The sequence below is a fragment of the Antedon bifida genome, chromosome 2 (assembly GCF_963402885.1).
Source record: "Antedon bifida chromosome 2, ecAntBifi1.1, whole genome shotgun sequence".
Lineage (NCBI taxonomy): Eukaryota > Metazoa > Echinodermata > Crinoidea > Comatulida > Antedonidae > Antedon > Antedon bifida.
In genome coordinates this window covers 986399-1007207 of record NC_136227.1, presented here as the reverse complement: position 1 = coordinate 1007207, position 20809 = coordinate 986399, and the positions used below count along the sequence as shown (strand labels likewise).

The window sequence follows — 20809 nt, the reverse complement described above, 5'->3', positions numbered from 1 at the left end:
ATGTTGTTGCTAGGAGGCTTGAAAGGAGGAGGGATCTAGCCTAATTTCGGTCGGCAAGAGAATGCCGTCCTCTGACAATATAAGGTCGGCAATTGAAATTTGTGGGCTGGTAATTACACCAACTTATAGTTCATAAACAAAAGAGAATAGCCGGAAATGCGATTTGCGGCCATAGGCCTATAGAGAAAAAAAAATCGAGGGTATGGTTCCAGTGGCGGATCTAGCGGGGGCGTATGGGGCGTAAAGTACAGGCAAGTTGTTAGCTTGCATTTGGTACCCTAGGTAAGTATCAGCTGCATGTTCCACATGTCGTAATTTGCGAGCTTTAGAGTGTTTGGTAAATGACATTATGAGATGTTTGTAAATCGTTTTAAACGACTTACAATGCGCTAGAACGTCAAAATTTTCAGGGGCCGTCGGCCCCTGGACCCCGACCGGGGGCCCTTGGCGGCCCCCTGGCCCCCCGCCAATGTTTGCTCGCTTCGCTCGCAAAGCTACGCCACCCCTATTTCAATATCCTGGATCCGCCCCTGGGTTCCACTAAAGAACTTAACGATCCACCCCGCCGTCAAACCTGGTTACGGCCCTGATTAATATTCCTTTTCAGTTTTAATTCCTGTTGGTTTGGATTACTCGATTAATTGTCCATGTGCCTAGCCCTCTTCCTGCTGTACATATATTATATTATATATAAATCAATTGTGTTGCGTAGCACTGTGTAAATTATATATAAATCATACTGTAAATTATTGAAACAGTGCTCATATTCGGAACATGATCTCATACAACTAAAAAATACAGAACTTTCGCCAATGAGCTATGCTCGACGCGATTATGAGATCATGTTCCGAATATGAGCACTGTTTCTATAATTTACAGTATGATTTATTATATTATATATATTATCTGTTTGTATTGTATTTCCCAAATACAAGAAATATTAATTAAAAACATAACACATGATTTTCTTTCCTTTTAATCTCGATTTTGTAAATAAATGTTTTTTAAACACATTAAAATCGAAAAAAAATTATAATAAAAATAAAACCGAAGTCAATCACTATTATTATAAACACATCACTGATTTAAGCACAACATTAAGTGAACTCATTAAAATAGTTTGTGGTGCCAGACTTGAGAAGCAAGACTAAGTTTTTGTTTTAGCATCATGCTCATATTACGTACTTACAAATATATAAATATTTATATAAAATGTTGGTAAGATGTTGTCAAAATATTGCATACTCATATGAGCATAAGCAGAAATGGTTTTTCGCTTGCGTAATCGAGTAGGGTGCCATGACACGAAAGGTCACTAAATTGAACCCAACTCGCCATTAAAAATGCTTTCTGTTAAACAGACTTGGTGGGTTGTGGTATAGATACGATTATTTTACCCTATACTTCATGAAACGATTTTACCCTATACTTCATGAATACGTAGTGGAAAATGCCACATTAAATGTACTTTATCTCTTCTTCCTCAACTTGTTTTGTAATCAGCCAATCTTCCTATCCTAAATATTGATACTTAGTACATAACTTACAATTATAAGCACAACTATATAAAATAAAAATGGTAGTTTTATTTAACCTAACACTTAATTACAGTGAGAGGTTGGTATAAAAAATAGCATGATTCATTTTTACTAAAAATGATAAAGTATACATTCATTTTCATCCACCCACTTCATGAATATTCAGTTAAACTAATTTGAATATTCAGTGGCACTAATTTGAATATTCCTTGTTAATTTTGAATATTGAATAACGTCATACGAAAAAGTGAATTATTGATAAATAATACAAAATATACATGAACAAATATCAAATAATTGTGTCAAAATAACAGTAGCATTATAAAAGTGACCCTCCAAGTAATTATCTTCCAAGAATTTTGCAATTAAAATCGTTTAACAGTTTTACTTTTTCCTTGGAACAGATTTGCAGACCCTGCAATGTTTTTGACAAAAAAGGTACAGTACTGTATTAATACTAAAGTATTAAATCCCAGTCCAAACTCAGACACAAGAATTTAATGATTGTTAATGCTCCAACCAACAAATTTGTGCAAAATTTCATAGCAGGCCCATGGGTCTATACTCTGGTCTTATACAATAATTTGAATATCCAGGAACACTGAGAGTGACACATCATAATTATGGAAGGCCACCTGGTGCTCTTGCAATGTACAACATGATGGTAATGTCAGTTAATGTCATCAAAAAAGCAAAATCTGTCTTTATGTTCATCTCCACAAACACCATGCTGCTTCCAATATACAAGCTTACACTAATGTCCTTCAAGATTTGATTTATCAATGTTCATCAATTAGAGGTGTTGAATCCCCACCTGGGGCTGGTGTTGATAACGACATAGGACTTGGTACATAGGCTGGGCTAGGCTGTGTTCTAGGGCTAGGATTAGCTTTGTTCTGTCTTGTCTTTGCCCACTTGGCTGCAGCTTCAGCCCAATCTGTAGCTGGTGTTGCGGAAGGCCTAGTAATAGAAAAATGAAAAAAGTTTTACTGTATCCTAAGCAATCAATGTAACTTAATGGGTCAGACTCATAACAGATGTATACTTCTCCTTTTCTAATCACTTTCCAACAATTTTTTAAGCCTTGTCTACACTATCAAACTTTATATGACAAAAAAATGTGATGTGCCTATATATGGACATGATAATGTCATATCACTACCATATTAAGCATATCATTTCACAATTGGGCACATCACACTTTTTTTGTCCAACTAGTTTGATAGTGTAGACAGAGCTTTAGATTAAAATAAATATAAACTCTATTAACATACCTTGGTGTCTGCCGGGAGGACTGCCTGTTCCCACTTTGACTTGATGAGGAGCCCCAGCTTTGTCTTGGTGTTGCTTGATAACGTGGTGTCTGTCGTGGTGTCATGCCAGTTCCCTGTCTTGGGGTCATCCCAGGTCCTTGTCTTGGGGTCATCCCAGGTCCCTGTCGTGGGGTCATACCAGGTCCCTGTCGTGGGGTCATACCAGGTCCCTGTCTTGGAGTCATGCCAGGTCCCTGCCGAGGAGTCATTCCTCCTGCTGTGTGTCGAGGAGTCATTCCTCCAGCTGTCTGGCGGGGAGTCATTCCTCCAGCTGTCTGGCGGGGAGTCATTCCTCCCGCTGTCTGCCGTGGGGTCATGCCTGGTCCCTGTCTGGGTGTCATCTGGTAGGAGGGTGTCATTAATTGTGGAGTTGCATATGGCTAAAAAAAAGAAAAAAAATAGTTAAGAACACATATAGCGATGGTCTCCGAGATTTAACGGGATAAACTTTGTGATGAAAGAAGAAATAAATTGGCTAAATCCTTATTGAAATACAATGAAACAACATAAACAATGTCAATTCTTACATTCATTTGTGAGATACCACCAAAACCACCATACGAGCCACCAGTTCTAATCTGTGGGGTTTGTCGTGGGGTCTGACGTGGGGTGTGTCGAGGTGTTTGTCTGGGCGTCGCCCCTGGCGTGACACCCATTGCAAACATCCCACTTGGGAATGAGCTGACAGCTTTCTGGAGAAGAGCAGTATCAACACCTGAAAGGAAATGTACAAAGTTTTATTATAAATACAAATGTTGATGAAACGTTACTATAACAGTTACTATACAGACCAAAGACTGACAACAACATGGATGGCAAACATCAAAAAAGAAACTTTTCAAATGCGGACCTATACACCTGCTTGCTCAAAAACGTGGCGAACACAAGTGAGACGCGCAATTTCTAACGACGATTAGCGTTTTCAGATGACTATAACATAGAATGTCACTCTGTTATGAATGGGTCAGTATAAAAACTAAAAATAGTAATAATATAAAAATTGTGCAGGGTTACTTTACATGCAGCACTGCCATATAAAGCATAGTATATAGTATTCAAATAATGAATGTAAACTGTATGGATGAAAGGTACTTACTGGCAAGGTTAAATGCAGCTGGAGTGCCTTCGTTTGCAGGAGTTCGCTGATGAGAACGAGGTGTTGGGTTCATTCCTAAAAAAGTATTTAAAAAATAATTACACAATATTATCTTTCATATTGTAGTTATTTTGCTGGAAACATAACATCTCTCTCAACCCAGTAAAGTTCTGTGTTGGGACATTGGCTTTGGGACTATATCTGTATCCGTAATGTACAAACACAATCTGTGGTTATCGCGTACGTTGGTTAGGGTCATGCAAAAATATTAATTTATAGCTTAGTTTGCTTTTGAGAAATTACTTTTGATGTCAATAGTGTTCAGTTGGTCTTTAAAAGTGGCAACATTTGGTGCACGCCGGATGTTTAATAAATAAATTGTAAAAATAGCCAAGATTGTGACTACTTACCTGGTATGGGATCCCTGAAATGTTCCTTGAACCAGCGAAGTAAAGCATTGAGTGAACTATGTATCTGTTGCCGATAGCGATAACCGTCTGGCATTAGTGATACATATTCCATCCTTGGCTTTAGTCGAGGCTGGTATGCCAAGGCCAACTTTCCGGGAAATTCCTTGGAAAAACTTAGGAAGTAGGGTATCCTGGATGGAGTTTTGTTTTTTTCTTTTTCTAAAAGTTTATAGAGGACATCACGTTTACCACCATTCGCAGCAATAAAGCATTTGTGCATTAAAACATCACGAGCAAAGGATGCCATTGGCTGAATGTGGCGAGCGATGATTTCATCAAGATCTTCAAATGGCTGAAAAAAAGTTTAAAAAATTGTAAAAAAAAACGGAAAAAAGTTATACACAAAATGTGTTGCATAATGGTAGCTAAAATAATTTTTACCAGAGTGCTTGTCCCTAATTGACCCGATTCTCAGTGCTGTAATCTCTACATACAACAATATTTGCACAGTATCATAGGAAAAATGAGTAACAAAGCATCTCATGTGTATCACATGTTCTACCTGTTGGGTTTATGATTACATTATGCTCTATACTGTGTGAAACACATGTGATGCTGTATTACAGAATTGTCCTATGATACAGTACAGAAAATGGGTGCTTAATTTTCACTTTCTGATTCACACTCACCTCTTCATTAATCCACAACGACTGACCCAGACTGAAGGCATTTTCTTTTCCTTCTTCTCTGACATCAATGTGTTGGTAGATTCCTTCCTCCACTTTCCATGTCACTGTCAAATGATCCGAACCCTTTAAAAGAACAAGACACAAATTGTGGATAATATAACTCTCTCACAACTCATGATACTTTGTTATTTCTATTACAAATTTGAATTTTACACGTTTATATATACTTTTATCTCTTTACGTATTGATTGCATACCAACTTCGCATAGTGGAAAATTAAATGAATTCGAAAAAAAAAAGAAGCAAGTTTAAAAAAGTTGATTGATGTTGTGAGAGCTGAAAGTGGTTGTTTTACCTTGCTACTTGGCCTAATAATAGCCTCTCCTTGGTCCATATCCACCAGCAGTTTCTCTGCCTGTTTGAAGGTAATGTTGTAGAATGACGGATGAACAATTACCCGCTTGATATAAGCTGTGAAGAACAAATATTGAAAACGGACGTTATTCAGCGTTTGTAGCTAGCTCCTCTGTTTCTAAATCTAGTTGTTGCAACTTTGATGATGACAAGCGTGGAACAATACCAGACCATATTCTACATATTTAGTTTTCCTGTGAGTGTACTTGGTGGAGCCACCACTTCATTACAAAACTGTAAACTCACTTGATTGGTTAGCTTTCTTTTTACTGTCCTCTTTTTTAATGGCTTCATCTGCTGCATCATGATCATAGTAAACATCTTTCTGTGGCGCCCATTCTCCTTTGCTGTCCTGGAGGTCTGAGCTTCTGCTTGTTAGATCTACATTAAACCTGTCAACATCTATCTTAGTCACTCTACAATGTAAGGTCATGTTCACCTTTGAAAAAACAATAGTTATATATTAAGCAATATCTTTAAATAGCAAAAGGATTGCTTTAAATACTAATTAAAAGACAAATGGTACTTTTGTTAAACCTACCTTCACTCTATCTTCTGGGTTTTTAACATGTTTATCACTAATTGCTTTGGTTGGAATGAATCCCATCAACCCATTATCAAGACGCACTTTGACACCGATTGCTTGACCTGGGCAGTTACCACCGTCAAAATGACTCCATACCTACACAAAATCAAATGAATAAAATTAGAAACACAGCGAAGAAAAACACACTGATTACATGGAAACTGCACAACATGCAAGGGAAGATTAGTGTCCAAGTTTGAGATGCTTGATATACATACCATATTTTTTCCTCTCATACTACAATAATAATTTATGTAGATATTTTGCACAAATATTTGTTAAATAAGTAATGTCTTAAATACCTCACTTAGTTCAGGAAAGTCATCCTGTAAACAGAATGGACACTGCCACAGACCAGTATCATCTTTACGCACTGGGTTGGCATTATCAAGTTCCTCACCACGTGGACGCCGACGAGCAATTTGTATTACCTTCCCTAGCACCAATTTTCCTGCAAACATAAAATAAATATAACAATCTTTCTTCAAATTTCTTCAGTTTCCAGTTTAACAGAGGATGATTAATAACACATTTTTCACGGTAGCTTACCAATATAAAATGTGGCTGGTGTTTCTTTGGTCAACATCTGGAATCGCTCTTCAGGGGTCACTTCTTGGAATAAAGATCTCAAATCCTTGTATCGATTGTTCAATTCTGCACGGATATCGTACAGAGTAATTCTTTTGTTTCCATAATTCTAGTAAACCAAACAAAAGAAATATATGACATATATTCATATAAAATGGTAGGAAGAATAACTTTATAGTAGGCGAGTTTCCATCCTTGTACTGTAAGTGCTACAACGTCTACAACAAGCTGTTACCTGTCTTTCTAACTCATCTGCAAAAGCGTCCAAATCTAAATCTCGTAGCTTCTCAGGATTATCAAGAATTTCATTCAAAGCATCGGCAGGATTGGCGTCCACAGCCGACTCATCATACTCCAAAGCATCTACAGCCATCTTACGTGCCCAATCGTATGTCTCAGGATGTACACGTGTACTGTCGAGTACCTCCACATACGCCTCAGTACTGTAAACATTAACTTATGAGGTTAAATTTATAAAAAAATGTTATTGATTTATTTTATTGGCACAAACAGCCACAACAGAGGGGCATTAACATCATATCCCCTGATATAAAAATAGATATGTTGAATGTTTACCTTTCACCTATCTTTGCTGTATCAATCTTAATAAAACCAGCACAATTTATAAATACTTTGGGACCCAAATTGCAAGTGGTCACAAGCTGTGTCCGGTTCTCAAGCCTTTGGTTTTCTTGTTTCAATGTCTGTCAAATTAAAACAGCAAATAAAATAAATATAAAATCATAATTAGCATAATAGGAGTAGATATAATGCAAAAAAGTATTTTATAAAGAATACATGCATTCTGCATTAGGTAAGCATACCTTAATAATTGCGCCTGCTTTTCTTGGGCCCAGTCCGCACACAAACTGCATCAATGACTGTGTGTGAGGATGCTCAAGAGCACGGTTTACATCCACTCCAACCTCGTTCACACGGTAAATAAATTCTTGATAAAGTGTTTGCAGAAGGGTTTCTTTAACTAATGAGTCCTGCAACATGAGAAAAATAATGATGGGAATAAAGGTAAATATCTTGCTATTCAATTAAACTTTAATTAACCACGGAGGCCCAGATCAACACATTGTTGTTCTTCAAATTTCTTCAAGGTTATGTATTTGAGTTATGTAGTTAAGGCTACACAAACCTGCATAGGGTGAAGCTTTAGACACAGGATTTCTTCATCTACATTGCAAAGACGAGAAAACTCCACCAGAGGATCTTGAAGTCTTCGTGCTATGGAGATAGCTTGACGCAGTTGGAGAGGGTATTGCCGGAATTCACTCTGTAATCAATAATAAATACGTATAGTCATGTTGTAACGTCTTACATTTTCAATAATTCCAAAAAAGATGATAACAATAATTGACATGACAAAAACTTGTTTTGCAATACCTCTGCAATATTTGAGGTCTGAAAAATCATAGCAACATTATCCTCAATTAGTTCCACATTGATAGGCGTTATCTGTTGCTCAGCTTCCAGTTCACTAATACATTGCTGAATGTCTCTGATCACACCAATTGACCTTCTAAAAAACACCAAAACAAAAAATTAATTAGTTTTATGTGAACTTTGAAAGCAAAGCAACAATCATTATCATTACATCTGATTAAAATAAACAAAAATCAACTATGATTTCAATGATTTTAAATATGTATTGATTATAGACATTAGTATATTGTTATTTATTACAGTGAATTACATCTCAATACTGGACAGTCTTGGTCTGGCCTATATTGTCTGCTTTTCCATAAATGTCTTGTTTTAAAAGAGTCCTGTATTGGGGGACTTTTGGAACTACTTTACAAATGATTAGTATAATAAACAGATACTTGTAAAGTAAGGCAATCCCAAAACAAATGTTTTAACTAACCTGGACTCTGCCATCACACCAACCACATGAGGTTTTTTACTTGACAAGAAGTCTTTTAGTTTTTCAATATCTACTTCCTTTAACTCCTTATCTCGTTTAAAATAACTTTTAGTACTTTTGAGAAAGTTTGGCAGACGAACAAAATCGGACACCTCTCCTTCGCCATCCAGAAGAGCACCAAATGTTGGAACATCCCTGAACAAATATAATAATATAAAATATTTATAATACAAATGTACAAACAAGTAGTATCTATCTGTTTGAAATGTTGTATATGATTCAACTTACATGTCACTGGAGAAACTAATGCCCAACACACGAAGGCCAACTTTGCCAGGAATGTCCAGGAACTCATCCTCATCATCTTGCTGCTGGTCTGCTTGGTATGGCGCTACTTTTAGGTAATTATACATTTTTAGTGAGCACATCTAGAAAAAGAAATAATCATAATAATAAAACTTATAGTAAAGCTCTGTCTACACTATCAAACTAGTTTTGACAAAAAAATGTGATGTGCCCAAATATGGTAGTGATGTACACAAATATGGTAGTGTTATGACATCATCATGTCCATGGGTACATCACATTTTTTTTGTCACATAAAGTTTGATAGTGTAGACAGAGCTTAAGAAAAGTTAATTCTATACCAATTCCAAACTACTAGATTTTAGATTTTTATAATGATTGTATTTTATGAATTCTTTTGTATACCACAACCAAATGAATTTCCCAGTTTGGGATAATAAAGTTTTATTGAATTGAATTTCTTTAAAAATCCAAACAAAACTAGAATTTAATTCGTCACTTTGACGAATTATAGGTGATCATTTTTATCATTTTATTGACATTAATATTTTTTAAACATGCACGTACGTTAACATACAATCGGAAAATGTTGATGTATGCCATCCTATAATACGCTATAGGCTAGTGCTGAGTTGTGCCTATTATATGCCATATACATTATGTACAGTATATACTGTATGTCTATATACAGTGTAGCATTAATGAAATTACGGACACACATCATGTTCTAATTTTTTGGCACTGATGACATTATCAAAATAAACTTGTGGATAACAATATCGAAAGATAATAAATTGAGTATTAAAATATAACAATTGGAAGAAAATTTAGCACGTAGAAGCGCGGTACGCGGTCTTTAAAATTTGTATAACTTTGACGAAAGAGATGAAAAAATTGCTTTTTAACTTCAACTGGCCATATGATAACGTCACAAGATTCGATAGGCTGCATTTTTATATGAATTCATATCAACATTTAACCAGTTCTCATAATAAGTTATAATTGTCAAGGTCAACTTTAATTCAGAAGAGCTGTAAGGTATTCAAATATACGTTGTAGGTGAAATTATGTAACCACAGTTGTTCAAATTTTAAGACGTGATGACGTCATCAAAATGAAAATATTGGCAACTCATGAGTAACATAATTGGTTGAGGTAGAATATATTAAAAATTACAAGAAAATCGATCACAGATAAGCGAGTTGCGCTCTGTTTAATATGGTGGTCTATGACAAAAGGGGAAAAAACCCTATTTTAAAAATTCATGTGGCCAAATGACTACTTCATACCATTTTGTACTTCTAATGTGTATATACATTTATATCTACAACTCATTGGCTTCCATGATAAGTTAAAAAAATTGGGGGTCACCTTCCATTCTGAAGAGTTATATTCATTTTAAAAAGGCCTTATTTTTCCCCATTTTCAGCACTTTTGTACAATTAATGTGCGCATTTTGTCATTTTTAACGTGCTCGTATAGCACTATTTTAAGTCGAAATGTTCTCAAATTTGGTGAATGTACTATGGAAGATGAGTAGAATGCAATTTGTACAAAAAATTGTTATTTTTTACGCTTTCTATGTACGCACGCGCAAAAACGTGTTTTTGCGCAGTAATTTTTTAAAACACGCAAATGGCCTAATTCATGCTCTAAATTGATCAAAACATAATTTTGAGCATTTTAAATTTTTAACGCGCGATTTCACGCGCATGAGCCTAAGTGCGCGTGCGTTTTTATTTGCTAATATTTTTACCCTTGACCTGAAGTTTACGTGTAGTGAATTTCATTATTATGTGATAATGAATTATGGAGATATGATTGATAATGTGATTTCACAAAATGGCGTATACATGACGTCACGGATGAGTGATCACGCTGAAAAGCTTATTAGGACTAAGTTAGCTAAGACATTCTGAAATTTTAGTAATCATTGACATTAAACTTTTTGAGATATTTGTTACACAAAATCTGTACAGAAAGAAATTGGGAAGAAACATTTTTTTTATATATAAAAACAATTTCTCACTAGAATTTAATTCGTCACTTTGACGAATTATAGGTGATCATTTTTATCATTTTAATGAAATTAACATTTTTTAAACATGCACGTACGTTAACATACGATCGTAAAAAGCTGATGTACGCCATCCTATGACATGATGCATATACACTTATAGTGCTGAGTTGTACCTATTATGTACAGTATATACTGTATATCTATATACAGTGTAGCATAGGTGAAATTACTGGACCCACATCATGTTCAAATTTGTTGGTATGATGGAATTATCAAAATAAACTCGAAGATGACAATTTCGAAAGATAATGAATTGAGCAAATAAATATAAGGATTGGAAGAGAATTTGATACGTAGAAGCGCAATGCGCGCTCATTGAAATTTGTATAACTTCGACTAAAGAAATATAAAAACTACGTTTTAACTTCAACTGGCCATATGATAACATCACAACATCCGATAGGCTTAATTTTTATATGAATTCATATCTACATTTCAACAGCTTTCATAATAAGTTATAATCTTCAAGGTCACCTTTAATTCTGAAGAGCTATTAGATATTCAAATGTATGGTGTAGCTAAAATTACACGACCTAGGTTATTCAAATTTTTACGCGTGATGACGTCATCGAAATAAAAATGTTGACAACTCATGAGAAAGATAATTAAATGAGCAATCATATACAAAAAATTGAGCGAAAATCGGGCGCAAAATAACCGAGATGCGCTCAGTTGAATGTGATAATCTATGACAAAAGAGAAAAAAACCTAATTTTTTAATTCAAGTGGCCATGTGATGACGTAATACCATTTTGTACGTCTAATGTGTATATACATTTATATCTACAACTCAATGGCTTCCTGAATAAGTTAAAAAATTTAGGGGTCATCGTCCATTCTGAAGAGTTATTTTCATTTAAAAAAAGACATATTTTTCACCATTTTCAGAACTTTTGTGAAATTAATGTGCGCATTTTGTCATTTTTAACATGCTCGTATAGCGTTATTTTAAGTCGGAACAAACTCAAATTCGGTGAATGTACTAAGGATGGTGAGTAGAATGCGATTTCTACAAAAAAATCGTATTTTTACGCTTTTTAAGAATCGCGCGCTCAAAAACGCATTTTTGCGCAGTAATTTTTTGAAACACGCAAATGGCCTAATTCATGCTCTAAATTGATTAAAACTTAATTTTGAGCTTTTTAAATTTTGAACGCGCGATTTTACGCGCATGACCCTACGTGCGCGTGCGTTTTTACTTGCTAATATTTTTACCCTTGACCTGAAGTTTACGTGTAATAAATTTCATTAATATGTGATAATGAATTATGGAGATATGATTGATAATGTGATTTCACAAAATGGCGTATAAATGACGTCACGGATGAGTGATCACGCTGAAAAGCTTATTAGGACTAAGTTAAAGTATTTGAAAGACATTGTGAAATTTTGGTAATCATTGACATTAAAGTTTTTTAGATATTTGTTACACAAAATAGTGCCCAGAAACAATAATAACAATAAAGATTTGATACAATAACAATAGGTGATCATTTTATTCTAAATGATCACCTAATAAATATAAACTGTAAATATAGCTTACCCGTAAAATACATTCTTTGCATTCATTAAGAAGTTTAATGCGTAGTTCTTTTTCAAAGACGGGATAGAGCATGTTGAGCGCCAACTCGAGGGCAGCCACTCGCTCTTTATTCCACGCTTGGACCACGTTACTGTACTCGTCACGATAGTAAAGTTGCTTGATTTCCTCAAAGTATGTCTGGAGCCTAAAGAAAATATGTGTAAAAACATTTTTATATTTGTGCAGTAACTAGGATGAAATGCAAGTAAATAAAAAACATCTATTCTTGTAATGTTTCAGGTTGCACTTTTGTAATTTATGATGATTTTTAGATGTATTTTGATGACATTGTTATGTGTGTATGTGGGGGGGTTAAGGGGAATACCGTAAACGATTCATTCTCCTTTCACAAGTAATCACCAGTATGAAATTACTATTAAATTATGTACTTGTTGGGGGCATACCATAATTTATTTATTTTGTTATTCAAATGACCTTTCAAACAATGATCTGGTTGAAACCTGACCAACCATGCTAATTTCTAAGGTTAGCCAATTATGAGATTACTATTAAAGTATGTGGTGACTTACCCTCTACTGCTACTAGTATTTTTCATATCAATGTTCATAGTCATAGTCAGCAGTTTTTCCTTTTCTGCATTGAGCAGCTTCAGAAATTGTTCACCTTTTAAATCTTTAACTTGTTTATCTTTTAAGTACTTCATTGGAAAACATGGATGTGCTTCATCAATCTCCTACAAAGTTAAATCAAGTAAAGAGGAATAAAAAAAAGTTAGCAGTGAATATGTTGCAAACATACACAGATGTTCTACTAATGCATGAAGGGTCTTTTCCACCTGTTTCGGCATGGTTCTGGTCCGACGCTGGCAAATCAAATGTTTTGTTTTCATTGACGATCCATGCGCTTATGTGCCAATCGATGCATGACCGCGTGAAAACAAAACATTACGTTCGATTTGATTTGCCGGTGCCGAAACAGGTGTGAAGGAATCTTAAGGCTGGTTCTCAATTAAAATAAAATGCAATGACAATCACAAGCAACAGTTAGGGAGTCCAAGTAGAAATCAAGCTTTAAAAGTTTGTATTGTTTTATTTGTTAACCACACATAAAGTTAATATTTATTAATGCAAAAGATTTACAGATACTGTACCTTTTGACCTTTTCTTGTTGGTTTGACGCATATTTTTGCCCTTTCATAGTAAGTCTCCCTAACTGTCTGTCGCACCAATGGATCATGGGAGAGTTGTAGCGCCACCATGTAACGGGTCGCTTTTAACAAAGATTCTTCTTCTGTAAATCTCCTAAAAACCAATAAATATTATTTAGGAAAACTAAAGCCTCTTAAAATGCAAATTAGAATCATAACACTGTGTTAGATTAGTTGAATGATTTAGGCAATGTAATGTGTCTAATAATTTCACCTCTTTAGTTTATTTCAAAAATTGAAACAACATTATATAATGGTTAGGCCATCTACATATCAAGCAGAAGGTTCCGGGTTTGAATCTCGGTTGGGACGACTTTTTCTCATTCTCACAGATTTCCTCATCTTATCGTTTCAAATTTATTAATTAAATTTAAGTATATCACTGGGCGGTTTAGAATTAATGTTCTTTGCCTAATGTGTTTATATATATATCATACGTACGTGCTGAGGTAATCCTTAGCTGCCTCTAGCGGTTCAATAGGGTGTTGATCTGTATCGTTTCGTTGGTAATTATCTCGAAGATTCTCACCAAATTGTTCAGGTGTTAGACCAAACTTCTTTGCAAGGCCATCTGCAAACATAACATTACAATTGGAAAGTTGAGTAAAGATAAACACATTGCTTGTTTCAGTGGAGGTGCTAGAATTATAAAATAGGGAATGGGTAGAGCGAGGTGGTAGAGCCTAAAAGTTGCGAAATAAAGTGTTGTACAAAATGTCCTATCTTTTGCTTATAAATTTTAAAATTTACTGGGCCTGCTGGCGATTTATGAAAGCTTAAATTCTCTAAATAACTTAGTATATTTTCCATTTGATTGTGTACTTACCTAGGCCAGCATTCTGACATGTGTTATACATAGATTTCCTAGTGGCTTGTTTAAGATAGTGATTTCTACAAGCCTAAAGTCCTTTTGATTGTGTACTTACCTAGGCCAGCATTCTGACATGTGCTATACATAGATTTCCTAGTGGCTTGTTTAAGATAGTAACTAGTTCCAGCTTCATCTTCTATCTCCTCTTCTACTTCTTCTTCCACCTCCTCCCATTCATCCTCCTCATCTTTGTCTTCATCGTCATCATCATCATCGTCGTCATCATCAGGATCTTTTATCTTTTCCTTCTTACGTAAAACTTTGCGGATGACTTTTCTAGTTTCCTTCTTGGTTGCATTATGCATTTTGGTTAGATCACGTCCGTAGTAGAGCAGAAAGTGAGAATAAACATCCTTTAGCTCCTCTATTGTCTGTATAGTGTCCAATCTAAAAATACAGAAAAAAGAAGATAAGTAATCTATGCAGTAACATCATCGGTAACTTTCTACAACAGCAACACAAATTATCATGTCAGCATTAAACCAATGGCTCTTTAAGTTATATCCAGTATAAAGCTTATACAAGTCTTATTCAAGCATGTACTTATTTTTTGATGGTCTCACCTTTCAAGATCTGTGTCACTCAAAGCTCTGAAACTATCGGGTAAAACATCATCACCAGCTTTCTGGATTTGCTCAAACTGGTAAGTCTGCATTCTCTCAAATAACTTTCTTAAATTGAATTTCCTTGTCCTTAGTTGGCACCACTAGATGGAGTAAATAAATAAAATAATTGTGATTTATCTAAGTTCAGACTGTGAATGTTATAATTGTATATAACAAAAAAAAGATTTAAAATAATAATTACTGTACATACAATCCATGTCCCTTGGGACAGTTTTTTGTAATCGTTATAAATACATGACGACAAATTGAAATAGCCAATAGAGTCGGCTATCAATTATTATATTGTATACGGTAACTACAGTACTATGTTTACAAAATATAAAGATTATAAATATTGGCATGCTATACAATAACAATGTTTATTATTTTGAGTGTACATACCTTTTCGTCCCATTGAAATATCTTGTAAAGATCGTTGAAATTCAACTCTGGTTCTACATATTCTTTACGATAAAATGCAATAAATGGAACTTCTAAATGCTCATTGCGAATGAAGTTGAGGGCCTCCTTGATCTTTCCAATCGTGCTTCGTGGTTTTGATTTATAATGGCCATGGCTATCAGGTCCATCTGCAAAATCCTACAAGAAAATTATTACTGTATTAATAAAAACAAATTATTCTTTTTATATTTCACCTAATCCAGTATATTCACATTTATTTCTACTAACTTAACTTCAACCATTATGATTAAGAATTCCTAAAATTTCCTTGATTGATTTGGGCAGTGGGCACCATTCTCTCCTATAGGCCTCATCAGAGCTGCTTCGGTCTGTTCCTGTGTCAATTTTGTGTAACCAACGAGTTTTTATACTATTTTTTATTGTCAAATATTTGTATTTATATATGTATCTTCTATTTTAATTCTATACTGTGATTTTATATTCATTTTTAAAAATTATTTTGTAATGTTACATGCAATTTGGCTGTTGGGCCACTATATGTAATGGTATTTTTAATGTTACAATAAAGTTAATAATGATAATAATAATAAATCACAGCATTGAACTTGAGGCTGACAAATAAATTAACAGTGATAGTAAGTACATACTTGACGTGATACTGGCGGCGTGTTAAATGCTTGTCGATAAATCCAGTCAGCCTCAATATCAAGTTCCATGTCTTTAGCTTCTGTCACTGGAACTCCACGAAGCTACACAAAATAAAACATAGAAAAAATGAAAAAAACAGTACATTTTTTTTAATTTAAAAAAACCAGATTTTTCAACACTTTTTCTTTATCACATTACCATCTGAGGTATATGTATTCAGAGGACCTACCTTGAATCTCTCTGGAACATCAGCTGTCCTTATTTCTTGATCCAAGTCCGTGAAATGCCCTCGTTCCAGATCACTGGGCTCAAACACCTTTAAAAAACCAAAAATTATTATTGAATAAAATGATTCTTTTTTGTCATTTAGTTTTATTTCTGTTTTTCAGCTGAGAGAATAAATAAGACAGACAATATCCAGATATCTTTTCTACACTATCAAACATAATGTGACAAAAAACTACCATATTTGGGCACATCACACTTTTTTTTGACAGAGCTTTACACATTGTCTGGTTTATTGCCTTTCATGGCAGAAAGCCATCAACACTTTCTTTAATAACTTTAATGATGTGGTTGTAAAAATTAAGAACATTGTGACATGATACTAACCTCATAAATACTTTTCTTTGTAGCACGCTTCTTGCCTGGTCTTTTGGCTCGTGTTAAGCCCTCCGCATCAACCTCTTCATCATCTTCCACTTCATACTAAGCATAAATCAAAAGGAAACACTTTTAACTTAAGACACCAGTTAAATGCACTATAATTAATTATTTATGACAACAATTATCGTATATTAATTATTTATGATAATGTAATATGATTACGTAGCCATAACATCGGCAAGGGTTCGAGGCCACTCCAGCTCCATGGTTCTGGTGGTAGAACAACTCTTCTCGGATAAGGGCTATAAACCGTAGGTCCAGTGTATACATCTAGCTCGTGTGCACTTTAAAGAACCTAGTGCATCTTTCGAGACGAGTAGGGGATTACTCCGGTGTATTAGTACATCACAGCCACTGATCATAACTGGGCCCTCTGGGAGACCAGTCTTTGACTGAAGAGGTCACCCAGTATAAATAAACAATAAACAAACAAACATATATATTATTATACTAAACCTAGTAGTACACACACAGCCACTTATCATAACTGGGCTCTCTGGAAGAACATTCTTTGACTAATAATAAAAATAATATGATAAAAAAATAAAATAATAATATGATAAAAGAGAACTCACCTCGTCTTCTTCCTCTTCGTCATACTGGTCATCCATCGTATCAAATTCATCAAAATCAAATTCTAATCCAAAAATATCTTGAGCTTCTTGCAAGGCCCTGATAAAAAAAATGATACATTATGAAAGTAGTGCTGATTATGATGTTGGTAGCAGCACAGGTTATATATATAAACAAATATATCATTAAAACATGAATTATCTTCTCCTTCTTTCTCATATTATACAAATAATTATAATAAATAAAAAACAATTAATAATATAATACAAATTAATATATGCACCACACACTTTATCAAAAGAAAAAAGTGGAGCAGTAGCCTTCAACTGTGAAGTTTGCTCTTAAATAGAAGAAGAAATATCTTACGAATCTTTGATAGTTTTTTGTCCTTTTTTCTTCTTTTTCTTAGTTGCTATTGGTCGTCCTTCATCATCGACAATAAAATCATCCACATCTAAGAGAGAGTGGAATAGATTGTTTAATTGAGTTCTAATTTAAGATTTCACACAAAAATATAACACTTTATATAACATTTTTTATAAATAATAATAAAATGTGTGTGGAGGTTACAATAAGCCATTTTGGCTTTAGGTCTGAACCTCCAAATAAATCAAACAATAAATCTTTATTTTAAAAATATGATTGTCATTATAGTTATGGTGTAAATTGCTGAGCATGCAGCTTGTATCAACATATTAAACTATGTGAGTTTACAAGGCAATCAAGGAAAGATAAAACCCTTATTAATAGCTTAAGCTGTGATATGCCCAAATATGGTAGTGATATGACATCATCATATCCATATATGGGCATATCATATTTTTTGGACACATAAAGTTTGATAGTGTAGACAGAGCTTTAGATGTATGTGTCCACAAAGCATTGGCACTCACCAGACTCCTCCTCTGACATATCAATTGCATCCCCTGCTGGTAACTGCTCAACTTCACGTACATCCTCTTCAATCTAATAGAATAATAGACAATATTTCCAAAATTAATTTTGAAAATAAAATATGTACATAAGTATGTGCCATCCTCTCATGTTAGGATAGGGCTTATGGGCATAAATGTTTAATTTTTTTTAATAAAATTGGAAATCTACCTCATCTTCATCCTCGTCACCTTCCCTTTGAAATATTTCACGAGCAATCGCATCTCGTTCCGTAAATTGATGATGGTCTTCTGCTCCACCTGCTTCCTCGTCACTCTCTTCTTCATCAGAAATTTGACGTAAACGCCTGAACTTTTTCTAGAAAGCAAGAAAAACATTATTGAGTTGGTTTCATGAAGATTAGGCTATGGGATAAGATGACAATAAGTTGAACAATGAATTGTATATACTCAAGTGGCAATTTGTGAAAAATTAATGTTTAAAACATAATGAATCATTATTTTTATTACATTATTCCTTTTTATTGTAATTTTTCTAGCCATATTTCATGTATTAATAATTAATCTTAATCAATTAATACACAGTACTTACTCTGGCTACTTTTACACCCAGGTTTTCCTCAATCAAATCATAATCTTCATCCTCTAACCGATCGTCTAGTTCTGAAAAAAATGATAGTACATTAGTGGCAATTTAGCTATTATATTCTTTTGTTACTATCCCAAAGCCAGCCTATATGTACAATGCTGAGATAACAATATTGCATGCACTGTACTAATATGCCACCAGTAAATTGAATGAGATGGACTACCTCTGCGATCCCTTTTCCTTCGACCAATCTCCTCATCTGAATCTGATGTCACTTCCTCCTCCACATCATCATTGATGAGATCAGCAATATCTTCATTACATTCATCTTCTGTGAAAAGTAAAAAATAAAAACTTTTTAAATCAGGTGAAAAAAGGTATTATTCTCAAAATACAGAATTTGAATTACTTGAATTAGTATTGCTTACTGAATTAATTTAATTCTTAATTTCTTAAATGATGCTTGAATCTTGTTTGGCGGTTTGGGTGCTAGCTTGGTGTTTTTGTCTTTTTTTTCTCTTCCTTTTGGTTTCCACTCTTTCTCTTTATTGTCGAGCGCATAGAGACATTGTTTATTTGCGCTATATAAATCTATCTATTATTATTAAATTGATTGATGACAACATGACTACTACGTACCTGGATCTTCCTCTTCGTCACTGCTGTTGTTTACATCTTCTTCTTCTGACACTTCTGCTTCATTTTCCAAGAAGTTGGTAGACATGATTCCAAGTGAAAATTTTGAAACTTCAAAAAGTTTCTAAATCGTCCTGAATAAAAAAAATGTGAACAGTTATTCAAATTTAGTGTGCTTATATAATTATATTATTAAGAGTGCATGCAGAGTAATTATTCCATTATTATATTATAAAAAAAAATGTGAACACTTCTTCAAATTTAGTGTGCTTATAATATCATTAGGAGTCATTCAGAGTAATTATTCCATTATTATTTTCATAATTTAATAATAAACTGTGAATAATACAAAAAAATTGGATATCAAGGTCTATCTAGGCTTACTGTAGCCTAGTTAAAACACCAATGAGGTTGCACATTTAGGCCCAGCTAGGGCTAGGCCTAAAAAAAAAGGATATTTGTATTTGAATATATTTGTATTGTTTATTATTTATAAATTAGCCAGGCCTATTTTATTATTATTTTTAGCCTATATTTTTTCCTTTTTTAGCAGGGTCTACCTGACCACATACACCAAGACAACATTAAAGCCTAGGCCTAGGTAGTAGTGTAGGACAACAAATCAAGCCCGTCGGCCATTTCTGCTTTTTAGCTAGGCCTACGTTTACATGACACCAGGTAGCTTCAAATCAAAAGGAAGCCTCGTCGGCCTGCGTCGAATGGGAAGCAGAGCGGTTCTTCAACTCGCAGTCATCATGTATCGCCGAGCACTTTTCTTTATTTATATATCGTAAAATGTAGCAATAAAAATGTTAACATATAACAGGCAAAATAATAATACCTTTAATAACCAGTTTCAAAAGCCATATAACTACTAAAGTACTATTTTTATTGATTTTGTTTGTGATTTCTGTCGACAGAAAGTACTTCTCGACAAGCGAAAACGCAAGTTCTGTGGAGTAACTTTACAAAACCAACGCACGCCAATTGAACACCAACAACAATAGAGAACGCTCTATATTATTGTTCCCGTTTCAAAGGTTGCATTTCTTTTATTTATGTCAACAAAGATACATAAAATCAAACTTTAATAAATAAAGTTATTCTCTTTCACCTCAAAAAACATGTTCTTAAAAAAAAGGCAAAATAAACAGATCCTGTTGCCTTCCATTGGATTCTTGGTTTACTATTTGTTCCTAATTATCATGGTTTATTGGGTAATCATCATTTTTAAATAATTTTTGGTCAAAGTGTAATTT

General features: G+C 34.2%; 1 protein-coding gene across 2 annotated transcripts; it reads right to left on the bottom strand.

The window, feature by feature from the left end:
* Window positions 1-960: 960 nt before the first annotated feature.
* On the bottom strand, window positions 961-20507 carry LOC144835256 (transcription elongation factor SPT6-like). 2 transcript variants are annotated; one of them, XM_078690318.1, is made up of 36 exons: window positions 20392-20507; window positions 19554-19684; window positions 19138-19245; window positions 18918-18988; window positions 18537-18683; window positions 18326-18398; window positions 17799-17886; window positions 17435-17531; window positions 16806-16901; window positions 16423-16509; window positions 16193-16294; window positions 15525-15722; window positions 15081-15223; window positions 14573-14904; window positions 14088-14217; window positions 13590-13740; window positions 13009-13172; window positions 12440-12623; window positions 8799-8938; window positions 8511-8705; window positions 8030-8165; window positions 7782-7919; window positions 7459-7626; window positions 7211-7338; window positions 6870-7077; window positions 6596-6743; window positions 6349-6497; window positions 6002-6142; window positions 5707-5899; window positions 5402-5517; window positions 5047-5169; window positions 4358-4709; window positions 3948-4022; window positions 3379-3566; window positions 2813-3231; window positions 961-2498 (listed from the first exon to the last, which is right to left on the bottom strand). In XM_078690318.1, the coding sequence occupies exons 2-36, from the start codon at window positions 19636-19638 to the stop codon at window positions 2318-2320; spliced, it is 5454 nt and encodes a 1817-aa protein (XP_078546444.1). In that variant the 5' UTR covers window positions 19639-19684; window positions 20392-20507; the 3' UTR covers window positions 961-2317. The 2 variants fall into 2 exon arrangements, with proteins under 2 accessions (XP_078546444.1, XP_078546445.1); XM_078690319.1 differs by having other exon boundaries at window positions 19138-19242.
* Window positions 20508-20809: the final 302 nt, after the last annotated feature.